This window comes from Anas acuta, chromosome 12 (genome assembly GCF_963932015.1).
Source record: "Anas acuta chromosome 12, bAnaAcu1.1, whole genome shotgun sequence".
NCBI classification, from domain to species: Eukaryota; Metazoa; Chordata; class Aves; order Anseriformes; family Anatidae; genus Anas; species Anas acuta.
Genome location: NC_088990.1, coordinates 17,457,845 through 17,478,317, shown reverse-complemented (window position 1 = coordinate 17,478,317; position 20,473 = coordinate 17,457,845). Strand labels below are relative to the sequence as shown.

Genomic DNA, 20,473 nt, shown 5'->3' with positions numbered 1-20,473 from the left:
TAGAAGTTGGAAGCATGAAGGAAATCTCTAAGGGAGATGGACTTACAAATCTGCTGGAGTTATTGTTCCGTACAGTTTTTGCATTCCCAAAGGCCTCTAGTAAAGGGTTGGACTGTAGAATTATATCTTTCACATGCTAAAATTTGAGGAAACAAAAGAAACAGAGATTCAGAAATAGATTTTTTTTTTAACAGCCTTTTGTTTGCTTGTTTTAAGTTCTTAAGAGTTCTTCAAGGAAACCATGACATCTAAATTATGTATAAAAAAGTAATAAAGACCATATCTGGAAAATATCCTCTTGAATGCAATCTTTTTTCAGAGCTTTCATGTTTTTGAAGCTTCTTATTTTCTGAAGAAAATCTTAGAAAACTGAACAAAATGCCTGAGGCTGCAAACAACTAGTCCTTCTGTTCACTGCTGGGCAAAACAACAGAGCCAATAAATTGATACGGTTTTCTTGTGTTTTTTCTTTCATCTTCTTGTTTTTAAGCAATTTCCTTCCTCCACATAAGCACTTAGATCACTTTGAGGGTCTGCAACCACAACGTATGAAGTCAGAACATGAAATGTAGGCTTCTCCAAGTACTTACGCAACCTGTCTGGGGACCAGTGATGCTGCTACCAGCTCTTAGACAGCCATAGAGTCTGTTACTATTGTTTCTGTATCTGATCCTAGGAGTTGGAATTATGGTCTAGCTATTAGTTTCAGAAGAAACTTAATGCATGCTGAACTGTATAAATAAAATTGAATTTTATTTCAAGTGAAATTGCTCAAGGCAACTGGCTTTACTTCGTGGGCTTCTTCTGTAGATAGAGCAGACTTGGTAATACAGTTATTAAGAAAAGGAACTATTTGTTATTTCAGATAGCTTTCAGATACTATACTTTTGATTAGATAACCTGATAAAACAAGATGATGTTCCTGCTGTTGGCTCTCTAATGCATGCCTACAAATCAGAGACGGAACGGAAATAATACAAACATGAAAAGCCAGTTCAGTTTTCAATGCAATACCAGTCCAGGAGAAAAAAATAAATCACACCTACTAATAGAAGATTGCTTAACAAGGTTAAGAATGTTAAAGTTTTACACCACCTTAACTAAACATACATATATATATATATATATATATATATATATATATATACACACACACATATATACACACACACACTTGTAGGCATATTTTAGTGTGAGAGCTAAAAAAAAAAAAAAAAACAACTTAACAGAGATCATTCTGGTTTTGTAGATTTTCTCCTCACACAGGTGGCCTAGAGACCTGCAAGCAAGTATTCGGTATTCTCTTCAGCTGACTCCCTGCTGTTGAGGACTTGTATATACATACAGCTGCTCACAAGCTTCTGCAGTTAAGTGCCTACTGGCTGCTAGCATCTGCCAAGACAGACCTTTGCCATTCTACCTCTGAATTCAATTTTCAGACTATGCTTATGGTTCAGTATTGCCCTAAATCAACTCACCTGTACTTTAGGGCCACCTCCTGAAATTTTGGAGACATAGCTCATAATATATTTAGCAGCCACAGTCTTTCCAGCACCACTTTCCCCGCTATGAAAAAAGGAACACAAAAATGTACCTGTTAGTTTTTAAATAACTCTAAGAACGGAGTAACTTATGGTTTATCTTATACAAGTATCTTAATATTGAATAACAATACCATAATAATGAATAATAATAAATAATAAGTGTTTTATATCAGGTAAGTTGGTAACACAGACTGTGATACAGTGTTGTAGCATGGTTGCTTGTATATTTTTATGAATAAATAATTCTGATTAAAGCATCCTGCATGGATTCCAGAATCTCTGAGATTTCAAAGTCAGAATATAACGTGAATTGCAAAATAAATATACTTAAATCAAGATGCTCAAAAGAGCACAAGTGCTTAATCCCATTTAAGTTTAATGGGATTTCAGATCTCAACACAAAAACTCATTTGAAAGTCCAAGCCCTAAGTGGCATGCCAGATGCCCACTTTTTTTGTTTTAGGCGTTCCTGAATGAAATAATGAGACATTATTAATCACATCCGGAATGACGGAAGAACCACCTTCCGGTTCCTATGCCTCTTGACACAGGGTACAAGAAATCTTAATATTCCATACTAGCTTTAATAATTCCTTCCTTCCGTTTGAATATTTCACTTCAATGGTGAATACAGTTTACATCAGATTTGTTTTATTCTGATTATTAAGAGTTTCTTAAGATGGAAAGGAGATTGATACTTCATGCAATCCAACCTCAACAGTTTATTTCATACCTTAAAGCTAATCTCATTTCAACGGAATTTCTCCAGCCTTACATAAATCTTGCTGCAAATTAGCTTTGCCCTTAATGAATTTACCCTGACCTTGACTTGTATAGGAATACAAAAAACAACATAAGGATGTCTGTTCAATATCATAAAGATATCTGAAATGTTTGTTGTTGTTTTTTTTTTCTTGTGTGAAAACCTGTACCATCTTTAGGCTCCTGAGTAATTTCTATGAATGTTGACTCTTCTATCCTGCGCCTACTTGTTCCTGGATGTGGATCAACTGCACATCTTTTCCTGCACAAATTTTAGCTATGTTTGCGAGAGAAACATCAGCATGTCCTGCACAGGAAGAGGACTTGCTGAGAATGTCAACTCTTAGCTCCTTATCAGCGTGACTAATGGAGACATTTACAGAGGCTTAATTCTAAAAAGGCTTCCCAAAGCTTCCAAAAGGTACAGAAATACTGAAAGGAGGTTTTGTTTTCTTTTGTTTTTAGTCAGAAATAAATTCATGTGTTTGTCTTCTCCTGACTGCAGTTTTACAGATCAAACAGGATACTTAAAAAGGTGAAAAAATACTTCTTGATCAAGTATGGATCATGACTTCTGTTATTAAGTCATCTTTTCCTAAATATCAAGGAGAAGAAAGCTTGTATTATTGGTATCTATGACATTCACAGGAACAGACTGAGTTTGTTAGATAGCAAACCATATTTGGAAGTCTGTATCAGCAGTATTTAAAGATGTTTTAGAAAAAAGTACTTCTTCAAACCAAAATTTGCTCACAGAAATTTGCTTATCTTATTGCAGAACAGGACAGAGGAGCCAATCTACCCCAAAACATATTCTTGAATTTATATATACATTTTTCAACTGAATACAGACAAGGATCTGGGGTCAAACACTGAATAAATAAGATCAGATGTTATTTAACAAGCAGTAGAAATGTAATACATTTACTTAAGTTTTTATTTGATGTATACATTATCCTTCTCGTTGTTCAAATTAAGTATGGTTTACATTACCCATTCCATAGTGTCTGTCCTGGACATCAATATGGAGGAATATAATTCCATTTTATTGTTACGTCTCTGTTCCAGAATAAGTTATCCTTTATATTAAATGAATTTGGCCAAAAGACTGCCTTTCAGAGTTTGCTGTAGATTTATGTATGCTTACACTTTTCCTCAGTTTTATAAGTTTATTGATCAGAGACCAGTAAATAGCTCCAATTAAATACAGTTGAACAGCATGATACATTCTTTATGAACTGAAGTAATTTTATCTGATGAGATGGTGTCTTACCCCCAGCAAAGCACTGGTACTCTGCTGCCATAGGGGAATTGTGGCATTCCTGGCAAATGATTCTCATGCAGAAGCTTTGTCACATACATTTTAGTGCTCTGTAGCTACTATTTAAGACGAGTTAACAATCATTTTTTAGCTTGCTAGTTTTAAGTATGTTGGAAGTACAGTGGTTTTTAAAGGTTGAAAAAGTAACGAGAATGGCTTAAACTAAGATGTGTGTTATGGTACAATTTTCTTAGAAACCTTTCTTCCTAAAAATAAATCATTATATAGCCTCTACATGTATCACTAAACAAAAAAGAACACACTGAAAGGCATTGTATTGTTTTTCTAGCACTATTTGCAATTTCAGAAAAGTTACATTACGTTCAGCAAAGTCAATTAACACTTAGCTGAAATCAGAATAACACAGGGGAAGTTTTTAGCTCCTTCCTTCCTTCCCAGAGGAAATATAATCCAGTGATTAGAGTATAGAAGCAAGATCCAATACAGAGCTTCATTCTTCTCTCTAAAATTAATTTGCTGAGTGACATTTCATATTGTCGCCCTGGCTATAAAACAATACTAGTTATCTACATAATCAAGACAAGGTGGAAATTCTAATAATAAATTTTTATAAAGAACACTTGGCTCTACCAGCAAAGAACACCACATATGTAAAATATTCTGTCATGTTTGAATAAGCTTTCTAGTTTGCTGAAATACAAAATTTACTTTTTCCAGTGATGTTCAGAGACCTCAGCAGCATAACAGCAGTGATTTATTTTCCCCTCTGAAACAGAGAGCTGTTACCTAACTTTTCTTACTACATTAGACTTGCATTTCTACCACTTCCTCATGAAAGTTCAGCCTTATTTCCAGTTAGATTCTGTGTAGACATTTTAGAACTATCAGACATTTGAGTCTTCTGGAAGTTTGAGGCACAAAAGCTGACTAGAAATTTTGTATTAAATTTTTAACTTGGTAGGCTTAAGACAGACAGATAGTTGTTTGCTATATCTCCTGGCAGAAATCACAGAATGAAAAGGAAAATAAAGTCCTCAATTTTACAGATAGGTAAAACCTTCAGAATAATCTGAGGAAATATTTATAGCTACACAATAGAAAAATACTTATCATAACCTCCACTCTCTTAACTAAAGGACAGTGATAGTCCAGAAGGAATTAAAAGCCACAACAGACAATCCTTCTTAATTAAAATCTTGATTAGACAACTCATTGTTGCTCATTTGGAAGGGCTGCCATTTCTAGTGAGGAAGAAATATGAACAGTCTGCTGTAGCAGACACAGATTTATCCGTTTGGTTCAGTAGAGGCTTCAATTAAGCATCACGTGTCAGTGCAACATAAACTCAGTAAGAAACCCAACTCCAGCATAACTCCATTACTTGTATGAGCAATCTTCCTTTGTAATTCTGCCTGGTGCATACTAAACTAGGGAAGAAGCTTGCAGGTGCTGCTCCCTCCTCCCACCATAGCACACACTCTGCACCTGCATTCAGCCCAGCCAGAATCCAGCCCAGGAATAACTTCATTGTTTACACTGTTAACAGCCATTCAAAATAACCCATGGCTCCTCAGCTATAATTAGACGTGTACATATAATTTTCTTAAAGCATACACATATATACTGCAATTATTCCACTAATGAAATAGTCTTTCCTGGCCCTGGAATGGTTGGTCAGTTGAGGATTTTCTTTTTTTTCTTTAGTATTATCATGTAAAAAAAATATTTTTGGTTAGTATCAACGCAGCCTTTCAGAGAACTCTATGTTCTTTTGGATCTGCCTTCCTAGTTAATTCAGTTGCTTTTTGAAGAGGAGGAACTTCTCCCACCAGTGTCCAAACACATTAGTTAAAATCCTGGAACAAAATGTCCTGTGAAAAGGTTGAGTGGTCCCCACGTACAGATAGGGTCCCGACCACATGGAGATGCTGCTGGGACCTTCCTGCACCTGCCTGGAAACCTACCTCTGGTGCCCACAGTTTGAATGCATGACCCCTCCCAGGTCTGGAGGTGGATGCCACAGGTGCCCAAACCCCATGCTGTGGAAAGACAGAGCTGTGCAGCAACCCCGTCCCCACCATTGCTTTGTCTCCACGTGCACCATAGGCCAGAAATGACTGAGAACCAGCCCACTCTACGCATGATTTTGTCCCTTCCCTCTTTGCAAACCTTTCTTTGAAAATGTCGACTGATATCTTCAGGAGGGGGAAAAAAAAAGAAAAACAATGGACTTGTTTCTGTACTAGCTTTCTCTGTTTCTTTTGTTTCATCAGGGATTTTCAGTGAAGCCAATCCAACTTTAGACTGGTTGCGAAGAAGAGAAGCAAATCAGCACCTCATTGCATTGCCATCATCACTCATTTCCCACAGGATCAATTTTTATGGAAAAAGTTATGGTTCACTGAAATGCAAAGGTTCATATGAAGCTGCTTACATTCCACAGGCTTCTGTGGAGCTGAAGACAAACAACTGGAACTGTATCTCAGTTTTCTGACAATCAGCAGTTTGGGGACGGTATTGGTAAAATCCTTGGCAGCAATTAGGTGAAACTGATGCTGTGATAGTAGACACGTAGCTAGCTAAAGCATCTGCTTAACTCAGGAGCTGCAGGATAACTTCTAGTCTGCCAGCAATTTCAGTGCTTTCTGGTCCATGAAATAAGGTAAAATGGAAGCAATGCAATGCCAAATTTCACAAAACTTCCCTTTTAAGCCAAGCTAGTCATTAGAAATTTTGATGTCTTTCTAATCACAAAATATGGGATATAGCTAAACAATTTAAATGAACCGTGGTCAAAAGAATTAAAATATCACACTAAACAAAATCAATTTTATGAAAGGCCCAGTTACCAATTTCACAGAAATTAATCGTGTCCCAAAAAACAAATGCTACCATGAAAACTACCTGTAAGTCTAGTCTACAGTCTTTCCAGTGTCTGTAATAAGAAAAATCATAGGACAAATAAAAAATGTTGAGTAAGAGGAACTCTTTGAAATAGCCCTGGAAAACATGAATTTCTTGTTTCAGTTTTGCAGTAGATTTTAACTAACTCCAGCATATTTTGAATAGTCTGTGCATATATTGAGAAAAAATTCACTCTGCGCAGACACAATGCACACACTCTGAAGAGTGCACCATCCATCATTTAAGCACAAGAATGCTCTCAAGAATTTAAGCTGTAAATTGAAAAAGGCCTGCGACTCCACTCTCTGGCAATGTGACTCCTCTGTATACGTTACACTTTGAGGCATTAGCAACGCCTCAAAAATTGTGCTTTCTACTAACAGTCCACTGCAGTTTAAGAATTTGCACTACAAATTTAGCTTAATATGAAATATTGAGGGTCTGGGATGTTATTTTGTACAAACATCAAAATAAATCTCAATTTTACTCATTCCTAACAGGTCTGAATTTGACCAAATGGTACTACTAACTTCATTCCGGCAACAGGCATCAATTTTCCCCAAAAGATGACAGCTCAGGGATCAGTTTAGAAATATGAAAAGCAAGAGTATGAGCTTTGGGCTTTTTGAGTTACATGGCGCCATGTAACAGCAGCCTAGAAATAGGGAGGCCCTTGTAGTACAGCTCAGTGTCACAAACTCTTAATGACTGGCTGACCTTCCTAAATGTAAAACCCTCAGTTTCTGCATACCTACATGCACTTTTTACTAATACTAAGAGGGACACCTGTTGGTTTTTCCAGTGTAACCAACCCGTCACCCAGAAATGCTCTGCCTAGATGACCCCCAGGCATAGATCCAAATAACACAATGAATATAACTTACAAACAATTATTCCTCACAAGCTTTCACTCAGTAAGGTACAGGAAAACTCGCACATGGAGCACCTCCACATGCAAGATCCACTCACTAAGCCTGTGTCTTTTTTATTACTGCTGTGAAACTGAAATTAGCAAGTGGCTGGTGAAAGGGCATTGAGGCTTAACATCAGTGACCCTTCACCGTTTCCCGGCAGGTTCCAGCCAGCAGTAAGTTACATGGCATCAGATCTGATCACTGACATCCTGCCCCTTGGGGCTGTGACACTGCAAGGCACACAGCCACCCCAGGACCAGAGAGGGCCCCTGGACAAAGAAAAACACTCAAGTCTTGAAATCTCTTCTGTTAAATTCAGCAGCAGTTAAATTCATGGTGATGTCTCTCTGAGTGTTCTGAAGAGAAATTATAGGAAGCTTAAAAATGACTGTTATTAATAAAATAATGGCTGTTTAACTTAAGAGATTTTTTTTCCTTCTCTTTCTTTTCCCTACTTCTTGACTGATACATTCTCACAGGCCAGTGATTTCCAAACTTTTTTTTGACTATGCACCCAATCAGTAAGAAATTACTCAACACACACTCCCAATATATATAATTTAATTATTTGCAAAATATATAAACGTATTTGGACAACAATGCCATAGGCAAACTGCAGCTCCAGGTGAACTACAGTGAACCTCTTAACTTTTCCATTCAAGAAGGAAAATATTTAAGAGGGATAGTGTACGAGATAAAATATCCTGCAGTTCTTGCTCTCTGCACATTTTCTTTTATTATAAACCACGTATAAACTCACAGATGAGACCAAAGCATACCTCTGTACCCAAAATTCACTGTCCCTGTGACTTAAGTAATGCCTATTATTAAACAAACTCAATAATAAATTCAAAGTGCCTCAGCCTAATAATTAAAATGGAATAATAGTGAGGACAAAATTAATTTGCTTGTATCTCTTCTCCTTTTGCCTCTGACTGAATACAAGGAAGATTATAAAATGAACAAAAGTGCATTTATTTTTAATGGGAAAAAAAAAAAAGAAATAGAATTAAACCCAGAGTATGTTAATGTAGTCGATGTGAGCATTGGATTTTGCACTGCCCGTGGATGCTATAGCTGTTAATCTGTACCTCATGTAGTCATTCAAGCTATTGCAGATTTGATATTGGGCATGAAGCAGAGAGAAAGCGATTTTTTGTTAAGCTACCAGGATTCTACTGGAAAACAAAAGGGAGGGTCAGAAAATACTTAGCTATCCTAGAAAACCCCAAAATATTCAGTGGTCATGGACACAGAAGGTTTTTATTAGTATAATAAAAAATAAACTTTTCCATTTCTTGAAGTTAAAACAAAAAATAACAACTTTTTTTTGCAGATCTTTTTCTTACCTAATAATGACGCACTGATTTTCTCTGTCAATAATCATGTTTCTATACATGCTGTCTGCAAGAGCATAAATATGTGGTGGGTTTTCATATTGTGCCTAGAAAGGAAAACAGAGTGTAGTTTTTTCAACACAGCATTAGGCAATACAGCAAAAGCAATATAAATTTTTATTTAAATTGGAAGAACTATTTTCCTGAAAAAAAAGAAAACAATTCTCTATCCCACTTTACACTAAAGATTCTTCTGGGGATTTTTTTTGCTTGTTTAATAAAAACAAACCAAAGCCTCTGCTTCTGTTACTGATCTTTCTCTCATCTATAATTTTCTCCTGAAGTATTGTAAACAGTCTGATCTAAAAATAGGCCGTGCTTGAAATACATTACTTGTCCAAGAGAAACTCATATAATTTAAGCCTAACCCACCAGTGGTCACATGCTAACAATAAACTACCTAAGCCACTACACAGAGCCTGGTGCTGTAACAGCCTCATTTTCATCCACTGCACCCACTCAAACCAAACGGTTTCCCTAAGCTTCTGGCTGTGGGCATGTGAGCAGAGCAGGAAACTGCATTTTAACTCCCTCATGCCCTTATGCTGCTCACTCTTCAAGCAGTATTTTCACAACAGGTATCCAATTTTGGCATCTCGATTTTCTTATTGTTCTTTTCCAGTCAGGGATCTCTTCCCATATTCTCCAAGTCTACTCGGGCCAGATTGTATTATGCGCCACACTTTAAGCACCCAATAGCTTAAAAACTGCCTTTGCAAGAGGAAAGGCCTGTCAAGGGGCAAAGCCTGGTATGGACTAGAGTTAATCAATGCAAGTATTTTCTTGAGATACTAATTCTATGTCCTGGGGAATTCAATTTGAAGAGTCAGTATATGGTGATGGATAACAGCCGATTTCTCCCAGCCTATTTCTCTAATACAGCGAACTACCAAAACCCCAAAACAAATGCTTTCAAGAGTTTTACCATGTAGAATAGTATTTACATGCCTGCCAATACTCTAGTTCATTAGAGACTGCTTTACTTACGGCTCCTTGGTACATCTCAATTTCCTTTTCCCCAAAATATGGCATTTGTTTGAAAGGATTCACAGAGATTAACACAGAGCCAATGTATGTCTGTATTTAAAAGCAGTTAAGGTAACTACAGTTTAAAAAGTATTATCTTACCTCTAGCGACAGCCAAATAACCTTTCCATATATTACACAGTAATACACAGATTCAAATAATACAAAAAAAAAAAAAAGAAAAACAGCTTAAAACAATTATTAATAAAAATAAAATTAGAAGGCTTACAAGAATATAAAAATATCATTCAGGAGGATACTTTCATATTATCAAAATATGTGTTTTATGACAAGCTAAGTACAGGAACATGTATTACAGGCCCAAATCCAATACTCTTTGAGTAAAAATACAGAAAGGAAATGGTATATTTGGACTGCTTTGCTCCTTTGCAACTGAGGAGATCGTGTTGCTAGTATTGAAAAGATTGTTTTGACCTTTGCAGAATGAGCTGTACTGACACATTCTGATCTCACGGAGATTGTGCTGAGCATGCAGACAGATGGAAACAGCCTGGACTGAGCTGAACTGGACAATTACTCAGCTGCATGGACAAGTTGGGGAGCTAAGGGAATTAGGTAATTCAGTTACATGGTGTTACTTTATGAACGTAACTGTTAACAGTCCATACAAGTCTTATCCTGCAGGCTGTATAAGAAGACAGTTCCTAGAAGTCTTATTCTGCAGGCTGCCCTGTAAGACGACAATCAGTGACAAGCTATTATTATGCCCAGAAAGATTTTTTGCAGCCTTTTGAATATTAGTGTTTCACAGTTCTGCACTGAGCTGTACACGTACCTACATTTAGAAAATACTTCAGCAACCTTTCATATTTGAGTTGTTATATACATAAATGAAGCATCTGATACTGCTTTACAGGCAGGACTGGTTCATGAGTTAGGAGTTGACAGTGTAATAATAACAAGTCCAGAATACTGTACTGCTGGTTTCACTGAACAATCTGGAATTGTTCATGGACAAACTTACTATTTAAGCTTTCCATACAGATGTAGGAAAATTAGAAATTTATCCTGCTGTGTTACCCTACAAAATAACCTATTGTCTTGGTGCCAGAGCACAAGACAGTATCACATTAGTTGGGGAAGAACTATAAATCAGTGAACATCACCTCTGTATTGTTAATTTGCAATGTTTTCTTTATATATTTTTAAATTTAATTCAAAGAAGATTAACAACATCCGGGTCAAAACAAGCAATTATTGCATCAGTATAAACATCTGAAGCGGTAGTTTTCTGTTGGTAAACAATGCAAGCATTTTCTGGGAAGAATAGTTATCGCTGTGCAGAGTGGCACTGAGAAATATTCATTCATGAGGAGACATAAGAACAATTGAAAGATTCAGGAGATGATCTCTAGAACAAAAATCCTACACAGGACTGCAAAAGGATTCTTCTTCCCCACACAGAAGAATTATAATGCTTTTAAAAGAAGACTCATACCTCAGCATGACCACCATTTCCCTTGGAAAACACAGTTAATCCTGTTTCAGTAAGACTATGCTAATTTCACTTTTTTTTGTAAGAAAAAAAGCATCAAATGGTTTCTTCAGCATTGAGCACTGAAAAATGTGAATGTAATGCATGGAAGATGCAGGGTTCCACAGGGACAGAAGTGTTCATTTTACTAATAGGACGAGAACTATAGGTTGCCCCAATACTATCTGTTTGACAAATTTGTCACATTTCTGTAATGCAAAATCATTACTGGTGAGGTAATTTATTGAACAGAGGATCCAAAACCATGAATGCACACCTATTAAAAACTTACACAGTTTGGGATGGAAATGTCAGCATAGCTGCCACATTACTTATCCTCTATCAGTCCTTGCTAAAGCAAGCTGCCACTTAGCTCTTACTATCTGAATATATAGTTAGCCAGGAGGCGTTATATATTTATTCATTTTTTTTTTTTAGCAGAAAGGGAAATAAAAAGTTAAATACTTCAAGGAAACTGTTCACAAGATACTACTAGGAAGTATGAAAACTTGGCTAAAGCAGAAGAAGTACCAGTGTCATACAGACTAGAGTTTACAAAATTTCTCACTACAGCTCATGTTATATTGTGAAAGCTAAAAATGAAACAGTGTCTAGTGTTTTGTCTCTAGAAGTCTTTTCATATGAAATTTCAAAAAAAAAAAAAAAAAGGCAAATTTTGGGTGCTAAAATCTGTTTTTCTTGCTGGGTTATATGTTCAGGTACTTAAATCTTTCATGTTTTCATTAATCACAGTTTAAAGAAAAAAGAATCAAAGTGCAAACATTTTAGATTTGCAGATGTTCATATGGTTATCTGTTTCCATCAGTCCACGATCCACAGTACTAAGAATTCTAGAACAAGTTGTAAACAGGACTATGTCACAAAAGAATGTTAGATTTTGATAGGTAAAAACAACAACATAATCTCAAAACATATATAATGCTTAAACCTATTAATTCTTGATCATTGAAGTAGCATAATTGTACCTAGCTTCAGAGGTCACATGGATATATAAATACATGGAGCTACAGGCCTATCTTCAACAATGGCAAGAACACTACCATATGTCAAAAAGAATATCATAAAAATGTTTTTCAGATCTTAATTTCAAATTTCAAAATTTCATTTTCTGTACTCACAGGTGCACTATCATATAAAATGCTCAGGATCTTTGACTGATCTACTTAAACAGAATACATATATGCTACTAGTCTTGCATTGCCTCAGTAAGTCCACAGGACCCGAATAAAAGTAGTAGTATAAAGGATACAAAAATATAGTCATCCATATATCGCTTCTTAAGGTTCTCCACTATGGAATCCTCTGAGATTTTGGAAAGAAGGACCATATCATCCACTCCGCTGTGCTTGACATTGTGGCTCTGCCAGTGGTATCTGTAGTGCCCTTTGCTGCCCTGCAGGAAAATACAAGAAGCATTAAAAAGTTACTATGTTTCTCATGAGCATTAGGTAACTGAAAACAATCCATTCAAATTCCAACTTCCAAAATAGATCCCTCACATTGAATTCCATCCCTTAATCCAGGCATTACAGAAAAGCATACACAAATGATGTCACCTTACTCATCTCTGAACTATTAATTAAAGCATCACTGCCCTCAAAAATTAGAAGGCAATTTCATGGGGTTTTGTGACTGTCTGCACACCGAAAAGATTTCAGATGTCAGACATTTCTAAAACTAGAAAAAAAAAAAACAACCAACAATTATTCCAACTGAGATGCAGTCATTGAAAGCTAAGGATGCTAAAATTAGTCTCCTACAGTGCAACTACTGGTCATGAGGATAGTTAACCACCTGAACTACATTAAACAGAGATGCAGTGGATTCTCCCTCCTTTAACAGTGTTTTACATCAAACACGGACATGCGATGTTACTCAAATAGAAGCTCAGCCTGATACAGAAAGTATTCAGTGCTGTTTGTTCTGCAGACCAAGCTGAGCAGCCTGACAAGCTGCATGTCTTAACAGTCCCTTTCGATCTGTTAGTCACCATGCTTAACTGACATCTAAATAGATATTCTCTCCCCACACTTAGAGACTATTTCAGGATGCTACTGAAAACTCGTGACATTTCAATTTGCAGCAGTTGAAATCAAAATCTGTTTTTTTCCAGCTGATTTGAACAGTAGTTGGGTTCTGTGGATGCACCCATAAGCAGAATTAAATCCTGTCTAGACGCAATGCAGCTATAAATCTGTTCTTTAATCCCAAAACTACTCCTTGCAGCCTGGCAGGGAATTCTCACAGAGTTCAGCCCTCTTGCATTTTTATACTTAAATTTTTGTTTGTACAATACTGATACTAGAAATACAAAAATTAATACATTTTACACTGATAAATTACCAGGTATACTGTCAAGGAAGACGTGGCTAACAAAAGAGCAATTTGGTGTACTCTTCCCATTTTCTAACATTATAATTCCAAGCAATAAGATTTAGCTGCGCTGCTTTCATGTATTTTATGGGATGACGTCATATTCATCAGAATACGTGCAACTTTTTATAAAGTGTTTCACAGAATAAAATAATGCATAATAATACAGGGTAAGAAAGAAGATGTAGGTACTCCATATACTTTGGCCGCACTCAGGTATTTTGAAATGGTACATCAGCAACTGATAGATGGACAACTTCTGTGTGTGCACACTTCTATACCAGCAAAAGACCCGGGTGATTGTACAAAGGTGCAGAACGGCTTCCTCGTGTTGATAGTCAGGCACTTGTACTAATACCAGGCATAGGAGTGGGAGCAACAAATGGAAACAAGGGAATTCAAGGTTTTTATTTAAGCTGGGTTGGCTGCAAGTATTCATTAAACTAGTCTCAGAGTATGTTTTCCCACAAAATTCAGTGCATCAATTGTGAAAAGAAAAAAAAAAAAAAAAACCAACAGTAAAAACTAACAAAGACACAATTTAATGCATAATGTACATTAGCAAGTGGAGTCAAACCTGCAGGTTGGCCTCATATCAGCTCTACTGACTGACATAAAAAAAACAAGGCCCAACTGGATTTTTATCTCAAAATAAATTAGTGAAAAAAAACGGACCCATTTGCCTACTGCAAAAAAAAAAAACGGACCCATTTGCCTACTGCAGACAGCACGGGACTTCCAGGCTTTACGTGTGTATTTTATTAAGTCCCCAGCCATTGCTACCACTGATTCAGCTCTATCACTGCTAACAGTACTAAAGAACATTTGTAGGCTTTAATGAAAAGAATGCTTTTAAATACAGGATAGCAAAGGAAAATATGTCTGAAAGCACACAATCTCAGCAATTCTCCTGAACATAACAACCTTTCAAAAACATAAACAAAATGATCTTCAAGCTCTTTTAGTTTGTATAAGACTTGTCGGTTTTATATTTGCAAAATGGAAGCACTGATCTGGAAGCACTGAGAAAATGAAGGAACCAACTGATTTTTGGAAATTGTTATAAAACACATGACAGAAAATATGTTGAAGGTCAGGTTATTTGAGAAAACAGAAGTCCAGCAGAAATGCATAATTTCCTTCAGCGTACTCATCAGGTATTTGTGATATTGCACTTGGAAAAAGGGACTGGCAGCATGGACAAAGAAGGTGTAGTATAAAAATAAACACACAGAATGACATGAAGCTATGCAGAATGTGGTTTAGCATCAGAAAATCAAATAAGCTACAGAAAACAGAAATGAGATGGCAGGAGAAAACCAAGCTCCCATTGGAAATTCAGTGAGAAAAAGACAAAGCTCACAAAGCTCATTGGATGTATGGAAAATGTGCACACAGTTCACACAACAGCAAGCTTTATAGAAGTCGGTGACTGCTGGTTGACTGTGAGTAACACTACCAGGCCAGAAGCTTCTTCCTAAAAGCAATGCGAACCAGCAAAAGGCAATGCCAGGAAGGCTCAGTTTACCTCGAGAGCTGCTCTCCCCAGTGCTTACGCTGATTTAATGTGCAGCTGTAATCAAATCTGACTCCTACAGTATCACACACAAATGGAAAAGGCAGCAGAGATGTAATAAAAAAGCAGCAGCCTAAATATCCAGGAAACTAATTGCACTGAAGACAGCTGACAGTGTTAGCACTAAGTAGTTCACAATAATATTGTATCACATTTTAAGTTTCTATTGGTAGTTTGGGACTATTTCTCCCTTAAGGCACAGCCTTATAAGAAACTATCTGGAGAAACAGCAAACCATTGGCAGACCTTTGTCAGATTTTTCCTGTGGATCTAGAAATAAGTCCAAGCTTTAGCAGTAACTAATTTCATTTGCATGTTTAAGCTTTGTTTTCAGCCTCTTTTTTTTTCTGAGGAACCTAGCACCAGTGGGGTGGCCACATGTAGTGCCTAAGACAGGGAGTGCTGTTCATAGAGGGCACCACCTACCCCCAGGTTCTTGCTCTTCCAAGCACGGATCATAGAATGGTGTTAAAGTCTGACCTGAATTTACCAACCTCAGCCCCTTCCAACTGGTACTATAACCACGTCTGACTAACAGTTACTACTCTTCTATTGTTCTGAAATACAAAAAAAAATCTTCCTGTCATAAATCAACCGAACAAAGTCCATATCACAGCAATTGTAAAGGAACTCTTCACGCCTCTCCAACACTGCACACTTCCTAGAGGCCAAGCACATATATTTAAAAATTATGATGTTTTTAATTGCATTTTCAAAACTTGTTCAAGAGGCAAATTATAGAAATGTACTTTAAACGTCTCTCCCAAAACACTATCATATGTGGAAGCCTTTCCATCTCAAAATTATACTTGATATGTTTGTAATAAACAACTCAGTTATAACTGAAAGAAAATGTCATCTCTGAAGAAGCATAACTACAATTATTTTCAGATTCATACAAATAATACTGTAATACACACACACACACTGTAGACTTCCAAATGATGGCTTCATGTGGTACAGTAAACCAAGTTTGTAGAAAGCTGTCCAAACTTCGCAAAACAGTAAGTAACCAGAAAAAGAACTTCATAGGCAAGGACGGGGATCCCTCAGAAATTAACCCTAAGGAGCACTATTGTTCCCTTACAAATGAAGAGGCACAGGCAGTGGATGGAAAAGGATCTGCTCACGGAATGGAAAATTCTAAGGAGTGGATTATCAGGCAGGAAAACTTCGCATGTCATCACATTATATAGTTAGCCTTGTCTTGCATTCTTTGGAGGAGTTACAAATAAACTAAGAGAGCTGAGCACGCATGTTGTAATAATAATAAAGAATATGGGTAGTAATGATTTTGGAACAGTGAAACACAGCACACAGGTACGAAAACTAAGAAAGAACATAGGTAGTAACGCTCACAGAGCACTGATTCATAAAGTTGTAAGTGATTTTCAGAGGCGGACAGAAAAATTAACTCTGTCTGGCAGGAAGACAAACACCAATCAAACGTAGTCCAAAGTAAAATTTCTCATCTCTGATTCTGCTGCACTTCCAGGAGCCAGCACCTCTATATTATTTTAACTATGGAGAGAAGACCCAGCCAAATTACACTTCAGAATATGGTCTTTCTTTTTTACAGACTCTGCAGATCAAAGCAAAACAGCAGAATCATTTTTAAATAGGGGCTGTACTAATGTAGTTATTTCAGTAGCCTAAATTTAGAAGTTCAATTTAATCAGTGTCTTCAGTACCAAAAAGTATGTTATTACTGTGAAATAACTAAGCAGGTTTTGGTATTCTGTTGTAAAAATACAAGCAAAGTGAACTACCCTAAGCAGGGAAGGGTTAGGGATTGCAATACATGACTTCTGACCTCCCTCAGCTGGCACATTTCAAACACAAACGATTTGTTCTTATTGGATATTTCTTGAGAATTTAACCTTTATTTTAGTTACAGCTTTCTATCATCCGCATAAAAATGCAATATTCTAATCTGGAGACTATTTAAATCTGAGCTACTTAGCTGGTGCCCACCTTAACTTGACCCTCCTCTGCAGGGAGGCCCCAAACTAATTTAGCCAGCTGCTGATTGTCCTGTGCAGCCCTTCACACACCGCACACGGCCTCCACCTGCTCCCAAAGAAGGCCAGGTCAGGTCTCCCACAGCTGACCTGGGAGAACAAGGGCAGCTGGAAGTGCTCACCTCAGCACCAGTTTGGACCCAGTGACTTGAGCAGAGCCGCACTGGCACGGGCAGATCCAGGCTAACAGAGGCTCAGGGCTGGCTGTGCACCCCTGGGCTGAGCAGCACATTTAAAGGTCAGCAAACCACGACTCAGCCTCAGGTTTTCTTGGTGAAAGATGTGCTCAAACTGTACAATAAATTAGTCAATACAAGTCTTTGTGTCAGCACTAACAAACTGTAAGCAGCTGGAAAAAAACAAGCTTGGGGGATTAAAAAAAAAATAAATACAAAAAAACAAAACCACCTCAGTGGCCTGCTAAAAGCCCTCAGCACCTCTGCCTGGTGAAAAGCCCCAGCAGTGGAAACGCAAGCAGGCGCAGAACAGCCTGGCTGCCAAGGCTCCTGTGAGCTTCTCTGAGGGCTTCAAACCCCGTGCTTCAAGTTGCACAGGCAACGAAGGCTGGGCTGGCAAAGTAGGAATTAAAGGCGTGTGCTGCACTGCTGTCAGCTGTTATTATTCATCCGGTTGCTGTTTCAGGCTCAAAATCAGATCTGCTTTGCAATCTGACAAGAATAACATTTATCAGTCACAAGATGACCCCGTGAGCCAAAAGCCTACTGTTTCGGAGCCGTACCGCTTCAGGAGCTCATATCCAGGTCACAACTGGCTGGCAAACAAGCACTGTCCTGCAAACCTCCGCAATTTTACCATCTTCAGCAGCAAAACAATCAAGAATCTAAACAGCCTAAAATGAATTCTACTGTCAATTTCCAAATTTCTCTTAACACCCACTTGTTAACAGTTTAAGACAATTGCTACAATCACACAAAGTGATACAAACACCTTACTTAGCAAACAAGTAAGCAGCACTAACCATCTGTGGCCAGGGGATTTCATCACCTACCGCTACAGCAGTCCTGGAGATAAAAAAACCTTTCCATGTGCTAGACCTGTACTAACTTTGGCATGATATGGTTAAAGCACAGTATGTTTTTGTTCAGAATGAATAATAATATTGATGAGACATCTATTTACAGAACTTGTGTTGCTGCCCTCCACCTTGTGTCACAATAGCAACTGGTGTTTTCTTATTTTTGCCTTTATTGTTGTTTATACATTTTTACATTATCCTAAGCAACACGTATTTGATGTAGCTATAAAAAGATTGAGTCATGCTGTGTCACAACAGGGTTTTCTTTTAACTGGAAAAAAAAAAAAAAGAGCAAATATTTTTGTATTTCAAGCTGTTTAAAAATAATATATCTAAAAATAAAGCACTAAAAACAAGGGATCAGAAGACTGTATATTCTGCCCCGAGAAAGTGCCTGGTTTCTCTCTCCCCCTCTCCATCAGCACCGCCTAAAGTACAACAACTTACATATGTTAAAAAAATCATTTCTTGGTTCCCACTAAGGGAAAAATTGCCAACCTGCACTCCTGACTGCTTTTTTCAGTAGCTAACATTCATCCTTCATCACAGTACAGAAGGGACTCAGCCTCCATGAGGGAGTGTCAAATGATCACAAGCATGATCTTTTCGTTCCCTTTTCAGGTATTTTCTTTACCTATTGCAGACAGAGTGCTATTGCATAAAACCCTTGTAGTTTTGGAAGCATTTGTCTCTCCACTCCACGTGAGATTAGTATCATCAATACACTGAATGACACACAGTTACCATCCTAACTCAGAATACTGAAAAAGATGCACACGATTTACTCTACACCTGACATCAATGCTTTTGCCAGTGGAGGCGTACCACTGCTCTCTCACATGCATAATTCATACTAGTTCTTCCATTTTACAAACAAACAGACAAAACAACAACAAAACCAACCAAAACACACTGCCAGCTTTTTGCAGTACCATCCACCAAAACAGTAAACTTTCACAATCTAACGACAGGAATCTTTCATGTATTTCTATGAAGTAAAACAGTCTGCTGTTCTCAGTAAAAAATATTTCATAAAAGCTTAACTTGAATTTTGGTTCTTGATTGGTATAATCAAAATTGAGAAGCCATGGTAGACAAATGCGTCAAAATAACTCTTGTGTATGTAATGTTTGAGGAAACAAGAGACATTGGCTGCTGGGATGTGACCACATTCCAGAGACTAAATTAAAGGAAGACAGAAGCAGCAGCTAGATGGGCAAAGATAAAAGGCAAATTATTTAAATTAAATATGATGGAAACAGGGGAGAAAAAAGGCAGTACTTAAATATTTGAGAAAATAGCAAAGCAAAAATATTAAGCATCTAGTTGTAGGACAGACATTTTATACAAAGAATTAAAATTTCCAAATAAGTATTAAAGAATGGGAACTACGACCAGCTTAATATCCCAGAAAGACACATGTATAGAAATGAAGTATCAATAAAAAGATTTCTGAGGGGAAAATAGTCAATTCTCAGTTTGCTGTAGGACAGGATTCAGCCTAGAATGGCTAGGACAGATTCCAGAGCTGGTGACACGCTGCTGGGATGTCCCAGTTGCTCAAGCACTTGCTCCTCATTTGCTCCTGAGCTGCCCCTTTGCAGGACTTCAGAGGCAGCAGGGGCGGCCCCGGGACACATCCCCACCACCCCACTGCTGCCTGCTGCTCTGGGCACTGGTTCCAGGGCATGGCTCTGCCCTCCTGGCAGCCAGCACTGGCACAGCCACGGCAGCTGTGCTCAGGAGGACAGCAAGAGACAAACTAGAGCCTGCTTACCCAACAGCAAACGCACACCTGAAACACAATACAAGCTATGGGAATATGAGATGTCTACAGGGTATATGCATTATGCTCATTTGTCGGAGTCGGGAAAGACATCAGCACTCTCATAAAAACAGAACATCACCAAAATAAAAATTACTTCAGTGTTTGACTGTGGGAAACAGGTATTGCATCAATATATATTTAAAAAAAAAAGATTTTTAAAAACAGGTATAGATACTCTGCAGAACAAATAAGGATATGAATGAACTTAAGAGCAGATATGGTAGCATACATTAGTTTTTGATACAACTTACACAGAGAGAGTAGGCAGTCACCAAAAAGTTTCTAATGAACTGT

The 20,473-nt window shown here is 37.5% G+C and overlaps 1 protein-coding gene across 4 annotated transcripts in view; it reads right to left on the bottom strand.

Annotated features, from left to right (window-relative positions):
- MYO1E (myosin IE) overlaps positions 1-20,473 on the bottom strand; it is a 90,729-nt gene that overhangs the window by 39,261 nt on the left and 30,995 nt on the right. For all 4 annotated transcript variants that reach the window (XM_068695294.1, XM_068695292.1, XM_068695295.1 and 1 more), the window contains 5 exons: positions 12,595-12,738; positions 9,791-9,880; positions 8,756-8,850; positions 1,479-1,566; positions 47-136 (listed from right to left, as the gene is read on the bottom strand). In XM_068695294.1, coding sequence (XP_068551395.1) covers positions 47-136; positions 1,479-1,566; positions 8,756-8,850; positions 9,791-9,880; positions 12,595-12,738 — 507 coding nt within the window. The remainder of the gene's footprint in view (positions 1-46; positions 137-1,478; positions 1,567-8,755; positions 8,851-9,790; positions 9,881-12,594; positions 12,739-20,473) is intronic.